The 24,165-nt window shown below is 38.0% G+C and overlaps 1 protein-coding gene across 1 annotated transcript in view; it reads right to left on the bottom strand.

The window, feature by feature from the left end:
- Window positions 1–6,981: 6,981 nt before the first annotated feature.
- Window positions 6,982–24,165, bottom strand: part of LOC150088485 (cytochrome P450 2U1-like) — a 36,407-nt gene continuing 19,223 nt past the window's right edge. Inside the window, exons 5-8 of the mRNA XM_090370181.1 lie at window positions 22,730–22,845; window positions 17,075–17,330; window positions 11,118–11,305; window positions 6,982–7,160 (exon numbers count right to left, since the gene is read on the bottom strand). Of these exons, the coding sequence (XP_090226307.1) occupies window positions 6,982–7,160; window positions 11,118–11,305; window positions 17,075–17,330; window positions 22,730–22,845 (739 nt within the window). The remainder of the gene's footprint in view (window positions 7,161–11,117; window positions 11,306–17,074; window positions 17,331–22,729; window positions 22,846–24,165) is intronic.

The following is a 24,165-nucleotide window of genomic DNA, read 5'->3' as shown; positions in this document are numbered from 1 at the left end:
TTTCAGAATAAGAGCGTGTGCTACTGCACTGCAGTTCCTGACCACTCAGCTACGGAAGCTGCTGATTTTCGTGTATACTGTACATGCACTAGTACAGATTACTACCCCAAAATCGCCATTATCCCAATAATGACAACAAAAATAGCAGCGCTTCCATCACCATGCAGATCTAGGACATTGGACCATTCGTCATTCACTTCTAACTTGTCAAGAAATTGTATTGCAAAGTCAAGACATATGCTGTAACCATCTGCCTAAAGAGTTTAAACCTTGGAATGAGTACATAGATACGAATATATGTTATTTCTGATGTTAATGTGAATAAATGATTGCGTTGCTGGTACAAAACTTCAAATATAAGAAAGTTCAAAGATTTTAACCTACCTGATAAGTACTTTGAGAGATATCGTTTCCCACGGTAATAATTTTATAATAATCCAATACGTAAAAAATATTTTACAAAGCAGGAGCGTTACTAGGTAAACTTGTGTAATATAACAAATATAAACCTTTATAAAAATTAAGTCTTGAAGTACTCATCACTGCTGCAGGTGCCTTACACAGACACGAAAACCCCACTTACCAAAATGTTTTTCATCGATGTTTTATTGTTAACGGCATCGCCGATGGCGAATATTTGATATTAGTGGTATACTGCCATGCAAATTTTGAGTAGCCAATAAGAATCGTTCTACCACCTTACCGAGCTGCACATTACGGAAATTATTCATGCCTATAAAAACAAAGGTCGCGATCATATCACTTCATTTCAATTTTTTTGGCTTACTCAATAGGATAGCCACATCTTTGGTACTCAGGATGGCAAGGTGTTATTGTTTAAATGATTCTTTGAGGTGACGGGCCGTTAAACAACTTGAAGCCCGGCAGTCGCAGGCCGAGGTGGCATTTTGATATAATGTGTCACGCAGTGTCTTCTCGGCACAATGGAAGCGGTTACAGGTGACAGGAACCGTTACAAGAATTGTCCACGATAGCCGAAAGGGTACGTCAACCAGAACAGGCTGTTATCTGGCCCTAGCAGCAAGATCAAACCCTACGAAGTTCTGTTCTCAACTGTCTCTTGAAGTTGCTGCGGTCACAGACCACAGCAACATTTCCAACAAGATTAGGTTGAGAAAGGTCATTTCAAGTGGACTGTACACAAGGAAGTCCGTGATTTTTATCCCATTAACTCTGTTTGGTGCAAGTAAATGATTGTGAATGCTGATATGATGCCGTGTGATTGGTTCAAATCACTTTGATGATAGTAATTGAATATTAAGTGGTGATTCACACACCAATGGTTCAGGGTCTTACAGAGTATAACACTTATTAACATACACGAGATTAGCATTAGCATTAGCATTAGCATTAGTAGAGGCATTTGATGCAAGAAAGCAAGCTTATGCAGCATCAGCCAAAAAAAAAAAAAAAAAAAAAAAAAAGTAACATAAATAAATAAAAATAACCACTTCCACTTCACCCCTCTGTTCGTTCGAAATACCTGTCCAGCTGAGCCTTAAACTTATTTAGGCTATCAACTTCCACGACAAGGGATGGAAGTCTGTTCCACCCACCAACCACCCGCTGGCTAAAGGCAAATTTCCGCACATCTATCCTACATCTGTCTTTCCTCAATTTGAATTTATGCCCTCTCAGGTGATTATTCTGAGCTAGAGGAAGAATCCCATCAGCATTGAGCATGCTCAAACCATTCACGGCTTTGTACACCTCTATCAGATCACCCCGCTGGTGCCTAGTTTCCAGACACTGTAATTTGCAAAACTTAAGCCTTTCTTCGTAAGAGAACCCCTTTGTCCCATTCACCAATCTAGTTGCCCTTCTCTGTACTCGTTCCAGCAGCTCTACATCCTTCCTGAAATGAGGCCTCCAGGCCTGTATACAGTACTCTAGGTGTGGCCTGACCAGGGCTTATTTTCTTATTTTCCAGGCTGCGGCTCATTCCAATAGAAGCAGTGCAAGAATCACTTTCACCTCTGCCAGTGGCTACTGTTAATCTATTAGTCCTTGTATCCCCCCAATCTAGCAGTTTTCCGACCCACCTAACATTGCCTCGATAGCATCAGCAAACATTCTTGCACCCTTTCTATTTAAGTGTATCCCATCCCTGTAGAAGCAGTCTCTCCTGTTAACAAGTACAGACCAGGCTGAAAAAAATTCTACCCCTTGAGCCCTGCACAATCTTTCCAGGGCCGAATTGATTGACAGGGCTCTCATCATATACTCCCTCCTATCGTGTCTGGGCAGAATTGCAGACACTTTCAATTTCAACCCTAATTCACGGCTTTTTTTTTTTGTTTATATTTATGTTTATGTTGTTTATGTTTATGTAGATGTTTATGTTTATGTAGATGTAGATGTTTATGTTTATCGTTAAATATTGTTTGTCCTAGGTTACTGACTTGAACCTAATGCTAATAATTGTAAATAACGTTGAATTTAATTTTGCTACACTGCAAATTATCCACTAGTACTCTTTAAACTTGGTTAAGTTCTCTGTTTTAACCGTTCTTTTCTGTTTCAGGAGATATCTCCTTCTTCATCCCCTTTCTTTCTATTCGCGTTCCTTCCCTACCTGTTCCCATATTTCTCTATCTATGAACTTTTACTTTCCTTATGTATCTTGAGGTTTCCATCTTGTCCGGACACGTCAGTAAGAGTTTTTGGGTAGTGGAGTCTAGCTGCATCCACGTGGCTTGGGATGAGAGTAAGGGTGGCAAGGAACTGAGTGTTCCCTGCCCCCTGGTTGCGAAATGCCAGGTGTCAGCACACAATACCCAACAGAACACACACACACACACACACACACACACACACACACACACACACACACACACACACACACACACTTGCCGGCCTTGGCGCTAAGCCCCTACAGAGGCACCAGTGGCGTAAAAGGGAAACCCTGGTTACCACCGGTTACTTTGAATGCTTTGAATCCCATTAACATTTTCGCCGTGTAAGAAACCGTGGAGACCTCCATACAAACCTTAAATCCCATTAACCCCAAAGCACTGCAGAGCTTGTCGAAACTGGTGCAAAGAACATGTGACTTGGGGTTCAGGATTAAGGGATAAAATTTTGTTCAGTGATGACATCAGTTTTAACCTACAAAGACATTCTAGACGTCATTTCAGCTGGAGATAATGAGGAATGCAGTCCATCCCTTCAAGAAGCAGAGAACGAGACACATACCATTGCGGCGGTGTTTGTGTATGGGGCATAATCATGCTCAACGGTAATACCTTTCTTCATTTTTTTTATAGGAATGCCGTAACTGCGCAGAGGCACCTAAAACAGATTCTCGAGCCTACATTTTAGTGGTGCAGATTTTCGCTTCATGCTGACAACGCCACTGAACACCCTTGGCCGTCGCATTGCACGCCGACAACCAGCTCCTCGGTCACTTCGGGAGCTAAGGTCTGCACTGGTGGAAGAATGGGATTTGTTGCCACATAAATTATAGACACTAATGTCGAGCCTGGTTCACTGGAGTCAGACCTGTTTAGCCATTGGAGGGGGGGGTGATCATACGCAATACTGAAATCATGTGATATATTTACGAGCATCTTGAATTGATTATGTAATGCGACCTGTAAAATACCTGTAATGCGATATAAAATCTTACAAGTAAATTGTATATAAAGATAACAGATCGTCGTTCCCAAACTGAGAAATTTAAGAAAGGATACGTCAGGAATAGTTATATTGTAAAATAAAATATGACAAATTAAATAAATTGAACAAAGTGGATCGTTAAAAAAGGGGGGTGGGGCGATTAAATTAAGGAGATGGCTAATCAAAGGAACGGGAGAGTCATGGGAATTACTGCGCGAAAATTTCTACCAACAGATGATAAACACTCAGCTACAAGTACCGTAAACAAATCTAAAGTTCTAAAACGGATAGCAGAGCTGTCAGTAAATAGGCGAGATAAAGGGTCACTCGAGAACCCTCTAGAAAGGTGAGCCGGATTAGTTAGAGCATCCCTTTGATCAGAGACTCCAGGAGACAAACAGGAAGTAAGTACACGACTAACACCATGTCCAAAACAATAGGGCTAGCGTCTGGTTGTCTGTAATAGCTTGTTCCACAGAAATTTATGGATAGTGCGAAGTAGTAACAGGTGTCTCTGGCTCTGCCGACTTCAAAAAAGCAGACCTGGGAAAGGAACATTGATATTAAAATGGGAGGTTGGATCTAGCGGGGATGGAGATAGCATGGAAAACACACACTAGCGAATAGTCGGTATGTAAATTTAAATATTGAAGTATGAGTGGTTAAATTTCTGAGCGAAGGTGGGCCAACAAAAAAAGGGTGGTACACAAATTCGGAGAACAAAAAGAGAGGGCGCGTAGCCAAATGTCCGTCCTGTCAGCCAGTTCAGAAAGTTCTGACAAAGGTAAGATGGAGTAGTAAGTTTTGTAGGGTTAGATAAGTTTAAGTGCAGTCAGTAAGTTAAGAAAGGTTAGATAAGTTTCGTGATAGAAGAGAACAGTCGAGTAGTTGGTCATACGGTTGGTGAGGGAAGAAATATAGTGAAGAGAAATAAGCTTAGTCCGTCATCGGAAGGCAGTGAAAGTGGACAGTGTACAAATAAGTGAAAGGAGGAACATTGGTAAACCGAAAGAAGCAGCCTTGTGAAGCTGAAAGTAGGAGCCTTGGTAAGGAGAAAATAAGGCTAGTCCGTCATCGGAAGGTAGCGGTAGTGGCTGTGTGCAAACGAGGGAAGTGTATGGAGAAATAAGCCTAGTCCGTCATCGTAAGGTAGTGAAAGTGTCCTGTGATGAAAGTATACAACCTCTCAGAAATAACCAGAAAGGTAACTCGCAACTACTAAAAAGTCCAGAGAGAAAAGAGCTTATATTCCAGGCAGAGTCGTGGAGCAAAGCTAAGTTAGCAGTATCGAAGACCAGTACGATCAACCCTAAAGGACTCAGTTGATGCCCTAGCCAGACGAAGACAGCAGCACATTAAGAAACGGAAGACCCTACCAAAAGATCCTGTTCAGTATCAGAAGTAAGTGTCTAATTAACATGAGTATTCACTTGTAAATTATAGGACTTTAAAGAAGGGTTGGAAATTATAAGAGGGACATTATAACATATAATAAGAGATATGTACCTTAAACAAATCTGTAATTAAGATAAAGTTCCCTAGATAAGGTAAAGAGAGAGAGATTTATAGATGTAGAAAATTTTCTTGAGTAACGTAAAGCAAGGTAACAGTTTTCGAAGTGGGATAATTCAGAGGGATTATAGAAAGAGTGTTATATATATATATGTGTGATACACTGAATTGTCATAAGCTGACAAGTCAGAAGTAAGGTTGTTAGCATAATTTAGAGATTGAGATAAATATTGATTTAAAAGATGAATGCTAATGTATTAGGAAAGATAAATAATCTAATTAGAAAGAGATTACCCTTAATGTTGTTAACAGAGAAATCTTATAAAAAAATAAATAAAAGGAAGATTGGAATGTGAGAGACAAGCCTCATCTATTAGGGAAAAAAATGATTTACTCAGAGAATGTTTTATTAAGTAATGTATAGAAAGAGTGGCATAAGAAAGATGTTGTTAGTCTTGTAATATAACGTAAGAAGTTGTAAAAGAATATAACTAAACTTAACCAATCATTTTATGCTTGTACAGTAATAGAACAATACCAATTATAATATCTACTGGGTCATTGAACTATTTCATTTATGTTATATTTTAAACGAAGTCCTTGTTTAGTCATTTTGAACGTACAGCCAAACCCAATGGAGGAACATAATAATATAGAAACCCCTTAGAACTTGAAAGCTCCTGATGGACATACGAGTCAGATTGCAAAGTGGGGAATTGTAAAGTACCTTTATTAGGTAAAAATAAATATAAGGGAGGATATAAATACAAAAGGGGTTAAAATAAAAATAATAAAATATTAAATAATTAAAAAAAAAACTCCCCTTCCCCCACAATGACCTCTATGGATATCCCTTATACCTGTCCGAAATTTTCAATGTCTCCTCATTTCATCGTTATTCTATGGAGTCACCACCATACCAAGTTTTGTCCAGCTTCATCGCAAGCTGCACGAGTTCAATCTCGGCCAGTATAAACGGAAGATAGAAGAGATAAAGATAAAGAAAGACGGAGCAAAAGCAGGAAACACAAGAGTTTGTGTAAGCACATGAGCGTAATCACAGATAATCTGTGATTACACAGATTATCTATAAACAAAGAATTTATAGATAATCTGTGAATACGTGATAACGTGCGATGGTGCATCACACGTTATCTGAAACATCTGAATTTCACGCTGAGTAAAATGCGTAAAATAAAGATTTTGAAGAACACGATTAACTTATCTGTTAAAGAAGATATTGGTAGAATTCCCTTCAGTGTCGTTAGAACAAAATGTCAGGTTAAAATAAAAAAGCTTACAATGTAAGGATGTATGGATAGAAAGTATAAAGTAGATTGTTTATTTATTTGTTTATATGCTCATTATTCAGAGTTAAGGCAAGCAATGATTTTTAGGTTTGAAACTCCTAATACGTTAACAGATCAAAATCATTAATTAAAAATCACAAAAGTAAGCTCTCCTGAGCAAATGTAGGCTGTAGTTTACAAATAAATTCGCTTCTTTACGAGTATCAGCGTTAAAGTGAATAAATCTGCAATAAGATAATGCGATATAATACAACAATGTTTTCAAATGTATTCTTTATTCTCTTTGGATCATCCAAAATAAAGTGATGTTATAATTTCTATGAAAGAATGGTTGTTTATTTATCGTACGCCTCCACCTCATAACTACTGAATTTATAAAAATTTCCAACAGTCAGAAATCGTGTGTTTGTTTTCTGTTTGTTTAATATAATGAATAATTAATTTATAAAATATGACAATAACAAAGTTATATGATTATTTATTTATTATTTTTTTTTTTTTAATTTATCTTGATTTGCTTTCATTTCCTTTTTGTCAGGCACAATTTCTGGGGTGTAGGGTGAAAAGTGATTCCAAGAACTCCATTGAAATCAGCAACTGCGCCATCTGGTAACTTTATATCAAATTGTTGTAGAATTGTTGTCAAATAAAGGAAAATTGAAACGAGAGCCATTTTTTCACCAGGACAAGACCTTTTACCTAAAAATTAAAAATAAATAAATAAAATAAGTAAAAATAAACAAAAAATAATTAATGAATAAAACAATTTTATTATGCAATGAAAATTATTTTTAATACTTAAGTTACGGATGTAATATAAACTCGATAGAATTTTTTAGTCTGGTTTCAGAAACAGGAAGGACGTGACGCGACTGACTGGCTCTAATAGATATATCCTAATTGTGTTTGATAACGACTCCACTCTCCTGGGCATGCTTTTGTAATGCCAGCTTCACTTGAAATGGTTCATTTAAGTTTCATTGTCAAATTTTCAGATTTTCAAAACTGTTCTTTTTTTTTTTTTTTCTTAATACAACCAAACATGCCTTCGTTCTATAAACAGTCTCCAGTGTGAACTATATTCAAGAATAATTATTCCATGACTGAAGGTAGGAATGATCAACGCTAAACTAACTGACTACAAATTTAATTTTTAGGTAAACTGCAACAGTGAATACGTCACGTATCTGATCCACTTAAGTTAGAGAATTATATCTACAAGTTTGAATTATAACCTCACCAATAACACCTGCCATTATCGAAAATTACAAAAATATCATCCAAATTGTAATGATGGATGAATAATGGTAAGTCTCTCGACAGGAACATTTGGATGTTTATGACGAAATATTAAGACTTCAGTCCTGTTTCTTTTTTTTTTTAGTAACGTCATAGCATATTATATAAAATCTATTCTAAACTTCATGCTCATATACCGCATTATGACCACCAGATCCTTAAACGACTATGCTGTATAATAAGCCGAACAGCTTCGTAGACTATAGCAGTGGCAATTTGCATCTGTTCCTGCAAGGCAAAGTGATAAAATAGCAGCAATGAGACCTACTGACGATATAACAGAGATTCAAAAGAGCATGTTTATGGGAGCACGTACGTTGGATTCACGTACGTTGGATGCTCCATTTCGAAAACACCACGTGTTTTCTGTTGCTGACGTCCCACAGTGATTAAGTTGTTCAAAGAATGGTGTCAAAGGGGTCAAACCACCTCCGGATGACAGAACTGTAAATTACGCAAGGTGAATATTCGTGGCGAGTGAAAGGCCCAGTGTGTTGAATGTACATTCTCAACTGCAGGTCACCGTGCGACAGTTGACATCGCAAACAAATATGGGGAACAAGAACAATATCCCAAATTACTAATAAAGGATAAAGCTCTATCATTAATATATAATGTAGTATATGTCCCAATTTCGTGCTATGGAGCCTCTACCTGGTGTAACAAAGCAATCCTGGAAAGGACAAGCGCAACCTTGAATCCATTCAAAGATTTATGTTACTATCAGTTACAGGACATGTTGTGTCAGCACCCCTGCATTACAAGTGATTACAGGTTGCCTACCTGTCTATCTGGAAGTTGTCAAGAGGGGTCTCTTCCAGCGCCTGAAGAAAGGAATCCCAACGCAACAAAATTAAATCTGCAGTTGGACCATGCAAATGATCCTAAACGGGAAAGAAGAATAACTGCAGACCACCTACAAAAACTCTGGCAAGAAACATTGCATATGATGCCGAAAGGGTGAACCACCAAAAGGTTTATTCCCTCGATAAATCGGACATTCCTAAAGTGGCCTCCCTAGTACTCGCCTGGATTGCAAATTATCTTCCTGATTACAGTCCACAGACATTTTCAACAAAGAGTGACAACCATGGGAATAGAAAATAACCCATATTGACACCGTGGTGAAGAGGAGTCCAGGGAAAACCTTATATATATGAGTGTCTCACTTATGACAATGCAAGACTTCACTTCCTCACTGCGATACAAGGAAACGCCCGCAATCATGAGTCAACTTTACTAGAGGAAGAGCCCCTAGCCTTAACACGTTAAGCCTAGTCTGTATTCACTTCTAGCCGAGTTAGAGTTGCGGAACTCAGGATAGAACAGAATAACGCACCACCTCTGCGAACCCCGACTGGGGTAATTTAATGCAAGCATCATTAGTGCAAGTGCAGAATTTTAAAGGCAAGTTACCCTGCTAATCCGATAAGGGTAGGATTCATGCTGGCACTTCCCAGACTGTGGGAAAAGTAACAGAGCGCAAGGCCAATGGCGCTAACACAGGGTCACCTGCTCCTGTGACTTTCAACCCTTTCTCCATTCCCTACCTTCTACTAACTTTGAGTGGACTGCCTTCACTATGTATCCACTCCAACAACTATTCCCCACATTCTGACCTCTTCTTCATCTTCTTATTCCCCCCCATGTTCTCTTGAACAAAGCCTTTCTTTTTTATTTTTAGGGCCTTTGTCAGGAAGCTCAGGTGACCCTGGGGGAGGCCAGCCAGAGTATGATGGGCAGCACGACTCGTCTCCCAGTGGTGGTGGTGGTGAGCAACGCAGTGCCCCGGTAAGGGCCCAGCGGCCGAGCTGCTAGACACACAACAACAGAACATAACACTACTCTGACACAAACCAGACATTACACTTTTCTGGCTTTTAGAGAGATTCTGTACTTCTTCACAAAGTATTATTGCGCAGATGTGGGAAACCACGGGTGACACCTTCCACAAAACACTGTTCCCCGATGCCACTATCTGAAATGACAATGGGTCAAACGTACAGACGTATTGGGTTCGTCAGCAGTCAACTTAAAAGACTTATTCTCCTCACTGCTGATCATTGTCGACGGCGAATGTGTAGTGTCAGCAACACGCTGGTTAGACACTGGAGGAATGCAAACGACTGTACTGATCGGATTAATCAAAATACCTGGTGCACTATGCCAAGAAACCTTCCTGTGGTGCAAACAACATGAGTTCATGGATCAACGTGTTTGTGCCCACTGTTCCTGCAGGTAGCGATGGCTGCTTAATATGGGATACGTTTTGCTGGCAAGAACTAGAACCCCTGGTGGGTATGATCCAACATTACACTGTTGAGGTCTGTCAGCAGCTCTTAGAAGGCCATGTTCCCCCTGCCATTTTGCATTTTTACCCGGACTGAAATGGGATCGTCCAGGACAGTAGCATGCCATAACATCGGCTCTGCTCTGGGCACGAGTGGTTCGGGAAACACAGTGAAGATATCATGCATCTCTTGATGGCCTCCAAATTCGCTTGACCTCAATCCAATTTAATACCCGTGAAACGCTTTGGAACGACAAATGAAGCTTATGGACACGCGTCCGTTATATATTCCGATGCTGTGGAAGCTTTGATGGCAGCACAGCTACAGACCCCTACAGTCGTCTTCAGACATCTAGTAGAGTAAATTCGTGGAAAGGTGGCCCAACACTGTATTAGATAGGAGGTCATAATTCACTGTATATTATTTCAATATATTTATCTTTTTATGACCTTGGTAAACTTAAGTGCTATTAACATTTTAATTTGTTCATCTAGTAAAACATAAGTTCAAAAGATCATTTTGTAAAACTGTTTTATTATTTTATTGGGCCTAAAATTTAAACATCTGTATTCAAATTTCTTTTGTGTTAGTTCCCGAGTACAATATTTGGAAAACTGTATAAACTTATAAGGCTTCGATAGGAAATACCTTTCATGGTGTTAATTGACACTAGAACCAAGGGACAAAAATTCGAACTAAGGGGGAACATCTGCGTTTCATACCTCACTGTGTAAAAGAATGGTTTTGAGGAACACGAGTAACTTATCAAGTATCTGTCCTGGTTAGCCGTATCACCAAAGCCTTTTGATCAGCAAAATTCTCTGTTCTAGTTACTCCATTAATTTAGAACAGTTTGGTGACATGAAATTCCCAGTATTCATCATGTCCCTTTTCGACATCTTGTTGACTCCACTCTACGTTTTGTAATGGTAATGATTTTCTGGAGATACATATATATATATAAAATAGAAATGACTTAGGGATACCTCTTTGAGAAAGATATACGAGGCTCATGTATTACTGAATTAGCAAATAAAAAAGGGTTGAATTTGAATCTTTGACTTACCCATCGAAAAAGGAATAAAGTATTCTGGTTTTATAACGGTTTTCCCATCTGACGATAAGAATCTTTCTGGAATGAAACTTTCTGGATCCTTCCAGTACTTAGGGTCACGATGTACAGCCCAAAAGTTGGCAAGAACTACTGTTCCTTTAGGTATGTCATAGCCTCCGATAGTAGCATCTTCACCTGCTCTGTAAATGAATAATACAAGCGAATGCAGTGAAAGTCTTTACTCGCAATAGTTTTAATTCTACAGCTATTACGAAATAACATTAGGATATAATGTTATGAAATAAAATAATATTGGATAATACATTATGTGTATAATATAAGAAATAAATTATGAAATGTCATTTAATTTTAATTTCATAAAAATTACTGTGTACAATTAAGTTTCATCTACTGGTAGAGATTATCAGAAAAAATTACAGACGTGTGTATCGTATGAATGATTATCTTAGTTATAACCCGATTTAAGGGTTGTAACTAAGGCGATACACTTAATTTCCATCTTAAATCCGTCTTTATTTCCATTTTATGTCTGCAGAATGTGCCCTAGTCGATTGATTTGCAGATTTGCATGTCATCAAGGCTGAAAAACCCCAAAAACTTACGAGGAAAAACAAAGCAGCCCCGAATTAAGAGGGCCTTTAGAAATTCTTCGAATCATCGACGGGATTCGAACCCAAGCCTTTCCAAACGAGTGAAAAAGTAATGAAAACACAGTTCTCTCATGAAGGACTACGTGGTAATTTGTGACCGTCCTAAAATTAGAAAGTGATCGAAATTTTCATTTATTTCTTTATTAATTTTGGAAATAATCCATTTATAAACCAGTGTGCTTTTAATTTAAAAAATTTAATGCGATTCACCGTGCATAAAGTATGATTAGATGTTTCTAGTTGTAAATTTTTCACGTGATCGTTGATATTTTGATTATGTGAAAACCGAGTTACCCGAAGAAAAACAAAGCAATCTTTGCCTGAGATCGATGACTCATCCACGTTGTGGAAAAAAACCCATAAATACTGAAATTCAATATTTGAAGATGAGGACTCTGACAAAATTTCCGCTTTCCATGCGATATTGACAACAGCTGGGGTGGAACAGGGCAGAAAAATACGATCGCGAGATTGTGGTAGTAGAGAAGCCATTGAATGTTTTTTCTCTAATGAGATCTCAAAAAGTTTTTGGTTGGCTACTAGAGTAGTTAATGTGGAATGAGAGCGTGAAAAATTAAAGACACCTCTTGCTTCTCTTGCTGGGCTCCGCTAGGGTCACCTGAGCGTCCAGGGTGGAAAGCGAGTTATAAAAAAAGTGGGAGAAAGGGTTGTAGTCGAACAACGGGAGTCAAACCGGGGAGGCAAATGGAAGGACGAGGAATGAAGGCATCCTCCAGATGAAGAAGGCAGCGAAGGAATGAAGGATTGGACATTCCTGGGCAGGGAAGATTGGACATTCCCGGGGACAATGAAAGTTTGCAAGACCAGAATAATTCAATTGGAAGCAGTCAGAAAGTCATGGTAGGGCATTGGAGGATTTAGTTGTCCTAATTGTCATCTGTCTATTATGGGTGTGTTTCACGGTTGGCTCATCTAATTTCAAAGACTGATTTAGCAGGCTCAGTAAAAGGCAATATAGCAATGCTCATCCTGAAGTAAGAAGTGCTCATTGTGCTCATTATTGCCTGTCTTTCGCTGATCAACTTGAGTCGGGGATATTTGATATTCGTATTTAGCACAAGTGTACATAATGTGGTCTCCACTCTCTTTATCTCCACGTGTACATAGCGGATAATTTTAAATCCCCAGCATTGTCGGTGTGAGCTTGAAAGTCCCATATCCCGTAAGGAGGAAGGTAGCTTGTAGGCACAGTGAATACCAGGGAGGGGACTTCGGACTATTAAATGCAATTGTTGGGGTGAATTTCCTGGTAATTATTTCCTTGCCACAGTTTTCCCAATTCTCTTGCCAGATTGTGGTAAGGTTTTTGGTGATTATTTTCTTTTTTTCATGTGCGGAATCATTTGTGCAGTTAAGGGTAATATCAGCTGTTGTCGTTGGAATGCTCCTCTTGAAGCGTTGGAAGAGTCCTTTGCAGATAATCTCCAAGTGGAGGGGCAGGCAGTCTGCAAGGACTGCTGAAATGACATGATGCTAACTGTGCGGCATGTTCTGGTGACTGTAAGTAGCATTGTTCTCTAAATGGAGTTTAGTTTGCAGTGATTTCTTGAGAGTGTTTCCCTGGTGCACCAGACACCTTCGTAATAGGAGACAATAGTGACGAAAAGAGTTTTGTATATTAAAATCACCGCTCTACCCATTATTAGGTAGTTATCACATGATTTGTGTCCACTCACTGTACATCATAGCCCTAAGATAGCCTTCTTGACAGTTCAAGTTGAGAAGAAACCCCCGAATCTGCTTTCTTAGTAGAAAAGCATATGGCATTATCACTGTGATTGGGGAAAACATGTTCCATAGAGCGACCAAGGGAAAAGGTGGTCGCCCTATGATCAGAGGTGGTGCATGCATCATTGTCCATCCATTTGCCCAGTTTACAGGAAATTGCCAGTGTAGCCAGGATAATATCAATGGTACTCCCCCAGAGGGTACTACTGTATGTGAAGAGGTTCCCTGGTTGATTCACTACTTGAAGGTTTGAAGCTCTAATATAATTTTCTAACTTGTCTCCATTCCGAGCTCGAATACCCGAAAGATCAGGAGTTCGGCTATGCCACAGTGATGAGTGGTGGTTAGCATCAATTGCAATGACCAGTTCCCCTTGGAGGAAAACAAGAGTTGTTTGGATAATTCTAATAACCATTTCTATATCTTCACACTTGGTCTGCATGCGTAGCAGAGTGGTATCATCACTGTCCTCCCCACACTGGGCTGTAAAGGCTCAGGTTGATGTTGCAACTTTAATGGGCTTTTTTCACTCAGATAGTCTCAGGTAGATAGAAAGGTTTTTTCCCCCAGGAACCCAGGGTTTCTCGTCCAGTAATATAGGCAAATTGAACAGACAACACACGAAATTTACAGACACAATACACATGTGTAGATGAAGTAACTTTCCGGGTGACCCTAATAAATTATTTTATATCTTTACCTGGCCGACTATATAAAGAAACTTATTTGAAGAGTGCCCATGGCAAATGTAACCTGAGTACATGCCTTTATTGGTGTTTGGCAATTGATATATCAATGCTCTTGACCAAAATAACAGCCCAGGGTGAATCTGTAGTGCATTGAACAATCTTATAAGAATTCAAGTAACTCATAGCATTAGCCTTACGTGCATATGGTTCTTGCAACAATAGTATATTAATATTTGCCCCTTGTAATTTAATCCTAATTTGATCTACCACCGTCCTTACACATTGCGCGTTTATTTGAAGGAATCTAAGCTCTTGTGGGCTCTACAGAGTTTGGATTCTAGCCATAGTTAGTATGGGATTCGTAAGTACTCTTGGCTCTATTGTAAATGGTGGAATTTGTATCTCTTTTCGAATGCTGGTGGGGTAGTTTAGCGCTCTTACAATTTGTGCAGGCAAGTAGCTTATCCTTGTTGAAACATTCTTTGTATTTTTGCCCACGTGGGCATAGTGGCCAAAGGTTTCCTTTACAGGTGTGCAAGGTGTATCTCAGTCAGAAACATCTGTAAAATTTAGGGACTGCGACATGCTCCCTAAATCAGTAGCTTCCCCATCTGATGAATACCCTCTCCAGTTGGCTTAATGCCTGCCATGCTCTGGAAGATAACTCAATCAGCCCAGTTGACTGCTGTTCCCAACCTGCTCTTGGTGTTGTAATCTGAAGGTTTAGTGTCAAACAATGTGCACTACAAAATTACATTTTCTTTTTGCGATAACTTAAGTTTTTATATAAATAACAATGATATCATATCACAGAATAATATTTCTCTAGTATGTTACACGTTAGCTTAGGCTGTAAATACATTTCTGGTAAACCAAGAAAATAAACAAATGACTTTTTTATTCGGTTAATTACAAAAAAAAAATCAACTACAAAATGAGATTATTTTGTAGTTAATGTCGTTTAATACTAAAACCTCGAATTTGGAATGAGCTCAGGATCAATATCTTCCTCGGCCATGTATGATTCAAGGTTCTTCCAGTAAAATAGCTCCTTAAGTAAAATGGATGTAATACTTTTGTCCAAGTTGAAGACAACCATGGTAGTGCCTCTACGTTTGGGAGTCTCAGCCTTTAATATTATTGCAGGGATGTCAGCGTTCCTCAGAATTGTGAGTCTCCTCCCTGGTATTGGTTTCAATGGTGATCCATGGTGTCCTTGTCTTCCTAGTGCTCTTAATTTTAAAAGGTTTTGCATTTGGTCCTTCTAATTGGTAGTGAGGACATCCTTGACATTGTCTCTGGTTTCTAGTTTCACTTCCTATGAGGGTTTGACTAGAATATCATGTCAGTTAGGGTTTATTTCCTCTGTTTTGTTCAGTTGTTGTCTTTGCTGAGTGATCAAGAGAACAGAGGCAGGAACAGCAGGCCATCTTTCAGGACCTGAGCAAAAGTGCATTGTTTAGTTGTACGTTCTTTCTCTTGTTACTTAACTATATTCATCTTGGCTGTTACCTTTTCATTTTGCATAGGGAGATGAAGTATTATACCCTCCATATTGGGCGAAATAGCTATAATGCGTTGTTGGTCATGACAGAAACGTTGTTTGTCTGTTTCTCCATAAATCTTTTTGAGGTCACCCGGAGCATTAGGAGTTGGTCTTTGGGTATCTGTTACATTGGTTCAATTTGCTTATCATCCTTCTCAGAGTCTCGCGTGTTCAAAGATCCCCCTCACAGACTCCTCACAAAAGTGCCTAAATGGGGCAGACTCAGCTACCTCACATATTGCAGCAAATTTCTCATAATTAGATCTTTCCAATCGGATTCAGTGGCATTTTCTTGGGGTGTCTATTTCTGTGGATTTTGATGTCCCCATATCTCTGATATATAAGTAAATTTGATCAATTAACAAGGAATGGCCCTGTTCTGCCAAGAACAATTGTAATGATCAGCCAGAAGCTGAAAAATACTAAGTAGTCCCTTAATTTGATTGTCCAAATGAAAAAAGTTCATAATGGACCGAAAATGAAATTTTATTTTGGTGATGTAGTACCCAACGAGTTAAAGCAAATAATGTTCCTTCTTTGCAAACTTTTTTTGAAAATTTTGTTTTCAATGTTCAGTTTCCAATAAAAACATAATCAAAGTCGATTCTATACAATGAGACCGTTCTGTTCGGTTGAGGAAAAACTTCCCTGTGTTTTCCAACATGGAAAGTAAACCTTCCCCTGTTGGCACTCAGTAGAGGGAAGGCTGGACCTTCGATGCAAACAAGCAACTTCAATAAACTTAGCATTAGCATAAGACAAAAATTAATAGAGAAGATTGCCTGGTAAAAGTTGGCAACAGCTGAACAGTGTATTTATTCGAAAAACATCTAACTAGTGCCCATACTATTTTACAGCTCACAATTGCATACTGTCAATTTAAATATCAGTTGCAAAAACGATTCTAATTTTTTTTGGCCAGTCAATGTGTGCTCTGTATGTTTATTATTATTATATCATTATATCTCTTCCTTTGCCATAAATTCTAAAAAGAGTTTTAAAATATTACGAGCAATGTAGTCAAAGGAAACATCAGAATACAGTACCTAAGGGCAAAGTGTGCTGATTAGCATGTACAAAATTTTATAATTAATCTACTTGAATATGGAAGTAATTTTTTGGAAAGATACACTATTGATGTTGACACAATAATGAACAAAATTCAAGACAATTAACATGGAAAGCATAACTGAATGAACAAAATGTAGTTATGATCCTTTCTAATAACCGAAAATACAGAAAAAATAATTACTAAATAGGAACACTTCTAAGCAATTATCAATTCTTTAAATTTTTTAAATACTGCGTACTTACACCCTATGCAAATTGATAGCAGCGATCGTCTGCCATCTCAATATTTCTAGTATGGTTGCTTGGGTGTAGGGAAGTTGAAGGCGATTCTCCCATGATGGCATCCTTTCCCTCCCTACAACTTCATCTATTTCAATTTGAACACGTCTTTGTACATCTAGATAAGTAGCCATTGTCAGAAGACTCCATGTAAGCATAACTGAGGTGGTTTCGCTCCCAGCTCCAAAAAGCGATCCTATGCTCCCCAATAGCATGCTTTCTATGTAAAAAAAGTAAGCCTTTTCAAATCTTTGTTCTGTTTTGTCTCTATATATCCATTATTAATAACTCCGATAATAAATTTAAAAATTTCAGAACCTTATCAAAATTCTTTTATATTTTTTATTCGTTATCAATAATTTTAATAACTTTAACAATGCATTTTACTTAAAAGTATAAATTCGTACCAATGTACAAATTTATGTAATTCAATATATAAATTTAGCATTGATAATGACTGGACAAAGTATTAATCCCTGGTTTTAGGCTCTCGTCACTTCCATACCATGTGACATAAGTAGTATTGGGGAGGGTTTGAACATGTGCAAAGGCGGACAAGATGGTGACGAGTCGGTGGGGTAATTTTTGTTTCTATTTTGGACGTTAGGTGCGCTCTTTATTTTTAATTTATTTATTGCTAATTTTTATTTTATTTTCTAGATGGTCCCATATATTTTTATTTTATTCGTTAGATAGCGTTAGTTATTTTTTCACTTTATTTTTAACTTGAGCTGGATTGTATCATGGGTCCATAGTTAATTAGGGTTATCAGTCGAATTGGAATATCATAGAAATAGCATAGGATTGGAATATCATAGGAATAGCATAGGATTGGAATATCATCGGTTTGGCTGAAACAAGGAGAAGAAATGAATCACTCATAAGTTTATCAAGTGAAAATCTTCTGTACACCTATGGAAACAGTGAAAGGAGTGAAGGTGGAGTTGGGTTTCCTGGTCCATAAAGATTTAAAAAACAACATTTTGGAATTCAAAAGTACATCACCAAGGGTGACAAGAATAATACTCAAGATTTCTAAGAGGCAGAAGCTAAAGATTATAATGATTTATGCACTAACATCGAGCAATGATGATGAAGAGGTTAAAGAAATATACACCGAATTTGAGAGTCTTCTAGTTGAGCAGAAAACCCACTAAACTATTATTATGGCGGACTTCAATGCTAAGGTTGGAAAAAGACAAAACAGCGCAGAAAGGGGAACTGTAGGAAATTTTGGAATTAGTGAAAGAAATGAAAGAGGCGAAAGACTTGTGGAACTTTTAGAATCTTAAGGATTGTCAGTAATTAACACTTTTTTCGAGAAAAGGGTGAACAGAAAGTGGACATGGAAGAGTCCAAATGGATTAACAACTAATGAAATCGACTTCATCCTCACTAACAGAAGATATATTGTGAATGATGTTACCGTCCTGGATAAGGTAAATGTTGGAAGTGATCACAGAATGGTGAGATGTACAATTGATATAGATGTAGGAAAGGAAAGGAAAGAAAACTGACTCGAGTAAATAATACTAAGGTCTTTGAGATAACAGAAGAGGAGAAAAATCAATATGTACTGGAACTTAAGAACAAGTTTGACCTTCTGCAGACTGCTCAGGATCAAGATATCGACGAGGAATATTACAACTTTCTGAAAGTGATACAGCCCAAGAAATCTATAGGGAAAAAAATCCAAAGAAGAAAACATTAGTCAAGAAACACTTGTTATGATGAACCGAAGGCAAAAAACGAAGAGCAAGATAAACAATGACAAGGAAAAATTGAGTATACTGAGTTATGTAAAGCCATTAGAAAGAGACTCAGAGAGGACATACGAAGATTTAACAGAAGAAATGTAGAACAAGAATTATGGGAAAACAAAGGACTTAAATCAGCAGCCACGAGCAGTAATACAGAAAGACAAATGATACCGAAACTGAGGAATAGTGATGGTGTACTTATAAACAGCAGAGAAGGCATAATTCAAATAGCAGAAGACTACTATAGAGAATTATACAAGGAGCAAGGAAATGATTCCAGCAGTTGGGAAGATGGATTGCAAATTAGCAACACATACGACATACCCGATATTCTTCCTGATGAGGTAGAACACGCATTGAAGGAAATGAAGAATCTGAAAGCCCCGGGGAAAGTTGAAGTTACTTTGGAGTTGTTAAAGTTGGGAGGAAGAGACATAACAGAAAAACTGGCAAGGCTCTTCACAAAGTGCATTAGAAAAGGTGTGATGCCTAAGCAGTGGAATAATGCAATCATAGTTTTGCTGCATAAGAAAGGACATAAATCAGAAATTGGGAATTATAGACCAATTAGCTTGTTATTCCACATCTGCAGGTTGTTCACAAGGGTCATTACTAACAGATTAGAAAGAATACTTGATGGGACTCAACCGAAAGAGCAAGCTGTCTTTAGGACAGGATTCTCAACTATGGATCACCTTCACGTAATATCACAGCTAATGGAGAAAGCAAGTGAATATAAAACACCATTATGCCTGGCATTTGTGGATTATGAAAAGGCATTGGACTCCATACAGCATAAGGTAATGTTTTGGGCAGTGGAAAGACAAGGCATAGATACTCCATATATTATGATTTTGAAGAAAATATATGAGAACGCTACCTCCTTTATTAGACTAGACAAAGACAGTAGGAAATTTAAAATTGAGAAAGGAGTTCGACAAGGAGACACAATATCTCCGAAGCTGTTTACTGCTGCCCTTGAGGAAGCTTTCAGAATATTAGACCAGTCGCAGAAAGCAGTCAATGTGAACGGAGAGTACCTCAACCGTTTACGATTTGCAGATGACACTGTGGTCATAAGCCACGATCACAAAGAATTAGAGGAAAATCTTAATCAGTTATGCACAGTTAGTAAGGATTTTGGACTAAAGATGAATATGGCTAAAACAAAAGTAATGATGAACAAGTATGCCACAGAAAGGGAAATAATGATTGAAGGAGTAGTAATTGAAAAGGTGGAGTCATATACTTATCTGGGACAAGTTATTCGCTGTAATAATGATAAATAGCTGGAAGTCAAGAGAAGAATAAATTTTGAATGGATAGCATTCAGGAAATATAGTCATATACTGAAGAGCAATATCCCAGTTTGTCTAAAACGTAAAATAACGAACCAATGTATACTCCCCACCATGACTTATGGAAGTGAAACTTGGGCACTCACCAAAAGAATGGAAGAGAAGATGAGAACTACACGGCGAAGAATGGAACGAATTATAATTGGAATCACACTGTTAGATAAGAAGAGAAACACATGGATTAGGCAGCAAAATCAAGTAAAGGACATTCTTATCAAAACTAAAGAACTAAAATGGTCTTGGGAAGGACACATAGCTCGAAGACATGATGACAGATGAACTAAGAAAATAACAGAATGGTACCCAAGAGGAGCTAGAAGAAAACCTGGAAGACAAAGGCGGAGATGGATAGAAGAAATTCATGAGTTTGTGGGTAGTAAATGGATGGCCAGTGCTCAAAACAGAAGGAACTGGAAAGCTGCTGGAGAGGCCTTCATCCTGCAGTGGATTGAAAATGGCTGATGATGATGATGATGATCAGCTGAATTGTTTGATTTTTTATTGAAAGTTAATGTTGATTAGGGGAATTCTGGGAGAGGCAAAGTGTTCTGTAAGTAAGTGGGGGTTTGGCTACATCTTCTGGCACTGGTAGAAACTTCTGACTAGTGCTTACTTCAAAGTGTTTGAAAGAAATATCCGGTAAATGTTTAACTTAGAATTATTCACAACAATAATTAAACCTGCTCAATTTAACACAAAATGTTTGACGACTTTACAAAGGAGACTGGAAATCACAAACTAAAGCCATTGTGCATCAGTAAAAGTTAAAGTCCCTTTTAAACGCATCAACACAAGAATAATTATCGATATTAGAATCAAATCTCTCCTAAGTATTTGTTACCAATGAAAAAATAAGGCTATTGTCAAATAAAACGTTTTTCATTAACACCCACGAAATACATTTGTTACATTTTTTTTTTAAAATTAACTTTACTTAGGCATCAGTTATATTGTACAGTCAAATTATGAAGTTAGGCGTATTCTATCCAATCCAATCTTTCCAACTTGAGACTAGTGTCTCTAGATTCCAACCCCTTAGAGAGAGAAAAACGTAAAACAATTAACTTTTGTAAAATAAAAAAGCTTTATACCTAATACCTAAGGGATCTGTTCAAGGTCTCAACTGCAGCGCACGAGCAATCACGTGGGACCTTCGCCCTCCGCAGTCGTCCTTCACCCACAACCCCATCTGCTCTGCAGATGGTTCGTGGGAAAGTGAGCGATCGTTATCACATCAACGATCGATCGTTTTTATCGTATGTAATGAACTGTTGAAAATAACACTTTAATATTTAGTAAGAAACGATGCTTAGAATTAAAGTTTCAACGGTTGCGCATATTTTTTGAGCACTTTTTATCAAGTATCTCTCAGAAGCCCATCCCAGACAACACTGTTGAAGCATTCAACACCAGATTAAAAATTTGATCTCGAGGTAGTCATGCTTATGTTTGGGGTATTCATTCCTCGTTTAGGGGTACTCGCATTATATTTTAATTTCTCTCATTGGGTTTTATTTTATCCTGAGACAACTGATTTTTAACATATAAGTACAGGGTGTCCTTAAATGATATTTCCGATTTTGATATTTTTTATTCAGAGAGAGAGAGAGAGAGGGAGAGAACGTGATATTCATAGAGGTAGTCTTCTATTGCATCCTTCATCAGAGATTTCATAATCCTTCCCATAACAGAAATCAAACTCCTTATGCTATTAATTCTTTTCATCACTTCTTTTTGAATTGGGGAGAATTAATACTTTTCCCTTCTAATGATCATTTTTTCCAGTATAATGGTGATCTGATTAACAATTCCAATGTGCGTATGCAGTTGCTCTTTTAATGTAACAGAACGTTAGCGTCCAAACCATGAGTCTCACATCCCTCAGTCTTTGCTGCTTTACTGTTGGACACTTTCCCGAGATCGTTAAACCACTTAATTTACATAAACGGTGCTCCTTCTCACTGTTACTCCCTAGTTCAAATAGTCTATCAGCTGTAAACGTTGCTGCAAAGTACCTGTTCAACTCATCTGCAATATCTGGTGGACCATCTATGATTTTTGAACTTCGATCAAGGGAGGAGCTTGTTGTCACAATTTTTAATTGAAGTACAGGTGATCATTTTTTAGTTTTAGGAATTATTTTATTATTTTCTTTTTTTAATTTGAGATCAAATATCCTAGCGAATAGTACAGTCGGAAAATTGACGTTTTCTCCACACTGAGTGGAAATGACATACTCCGAATCAGTCGATTACTAAAGAAATTTTTATGGACTTTTCACAACATGTCTAAGTAATTGGTCTTCGTCTAGGGTAGCATTGTTTTCATGCAACAAACAGACAATTCGACAAGAGAATCCATGCAATTTACAGATAATATATACAGAGCAATTTTACCAAAGTTGCTGATGCGCCTAAAACCAACAAAAATGTTTTGCATTGATTTGTTACTGCAGTTCGAAAGACCAATTTTATTACTATTGTTTTGAGAGCGATAATTACCATTGAACGAACTGTTCAATTCGTTTTGTCGTTTTTTCATTTCTACCACAAATCCCTCGATATAGCTTCCAATGTTATCTGGATCAGCTTTCTTTTTAATGGGTTCGGCTTCACGCCTGTAAAAAGATAAAATAAAATATAGCTAAGAAATGCACATTACTCACTGAAAATTGAACCATCTCATAAACAATTTCGTCTCAATAAAACTAATAATTCGTTATCAATATAACTGAAATAAATATAAATTTAGAGTAAAACTATAAGTATTAAAACCACCAATACTTGACAAACCAGCTTTAGTCTATCATTTTTATTTCTCTTCTTATGCAGAAGCTCACGTTACAATTGACAATGCGTGTATTTCATTCGTCATCCCTTTTCTGAGGCATACTCCATTCGTCATAGATATCATCCAGGAAGCCTGAACAACCGTGAGAGTTAAATACACTACTTGACAAAATTAACAGAACAAAATGTTTTTCATTAATATTTTACTGTGAACAGTGTCACTGTAGGCGAATACTATATTCGATATAATAGGCATCCTAGCATTGAAATTCCGATTATTCAATAGAAATCGATCTGCCACCTTACAGACCCGTATATTATGCAAATTATTCATGCCTATTAAAACACGAGTTGTGCCAACATCACCTTATTCCAATTTTTAGGCTTGCTCTGTGGGATAGCCCGACCTAAGGTACTAAGGATGGCAAGTCAACGTTGTTTACACGATTCTCTGTGATGGCGTGCCGTTGGTCGACGTGAAGCCTGGCATTCGCAAGCGGAAGTAGCACGTTGTCTTAATCTGACACCCAGTGTCTCCTCGGCACTATGGACTGACAAATGGACCACAGTTCAGTTCACTGAGAGTGCTGTTTCAGCCAACAACCAAATTCTAGACTTTATTTTATCTGGCGCATTGTCTCAAGATGAAATAACGAGCAATGCGGTACCCTCTCTCTCCAATGTCAGAAAAAAGGGACACGTACAGTGAGGCAGTGTTATGAAGGTGTGCGTGTGTGTGCAGCTGTCCACGCCACGAGGAGACGGTCCCAAATATACACATACTAAACTAAATGTATGATACCAGCATCCTTAGGAAGAAGCGCAAGTCGTATGGGCATAGAGTCTTCTATATTCATGTATGGTGGTGAAGACCACAAAGAATCCAGCATCCACTGGAGATAGTGCAATATTAGCTGGTCTCGACTACCCAAGTTGTCTGTCCAACTGTCTAATAAAGTTCCCAGGCTTTAGGACCTCCATATTATTTCTTACGTTATTCAAGTGGATGTCTGCAGTTCTCGTACCCAGGAAGCCCAAATCGAGCAGGTGAAAATCCCGCCTGTAATAAACTGGAGACAGGCGAATCTAAACCCCGAAGACGTAACATTAAAAAAAAAAAAACACTTCTCCCCAAAGGGACTAGCATA

Source organism: Mastigoproctus giganteus, chromosome 3 (genome assembly GCF_048544385.1).
Source record: "Mastigoproctus giganteus isolate SK-2022 chromosome 3, ASM4854438v1, whole genome shotgun sequence".
Classification (NCBI taxonomy): Eukaryota; Metazoa; Arthropoda; class Arachnida; order Uropygi; family Thelyphonidae; genus Mastigoproctus; species Mastigoproctus giganteus.
This window is presented reverse-complemented; position numbering and strand designations above follow the sequence as displayed.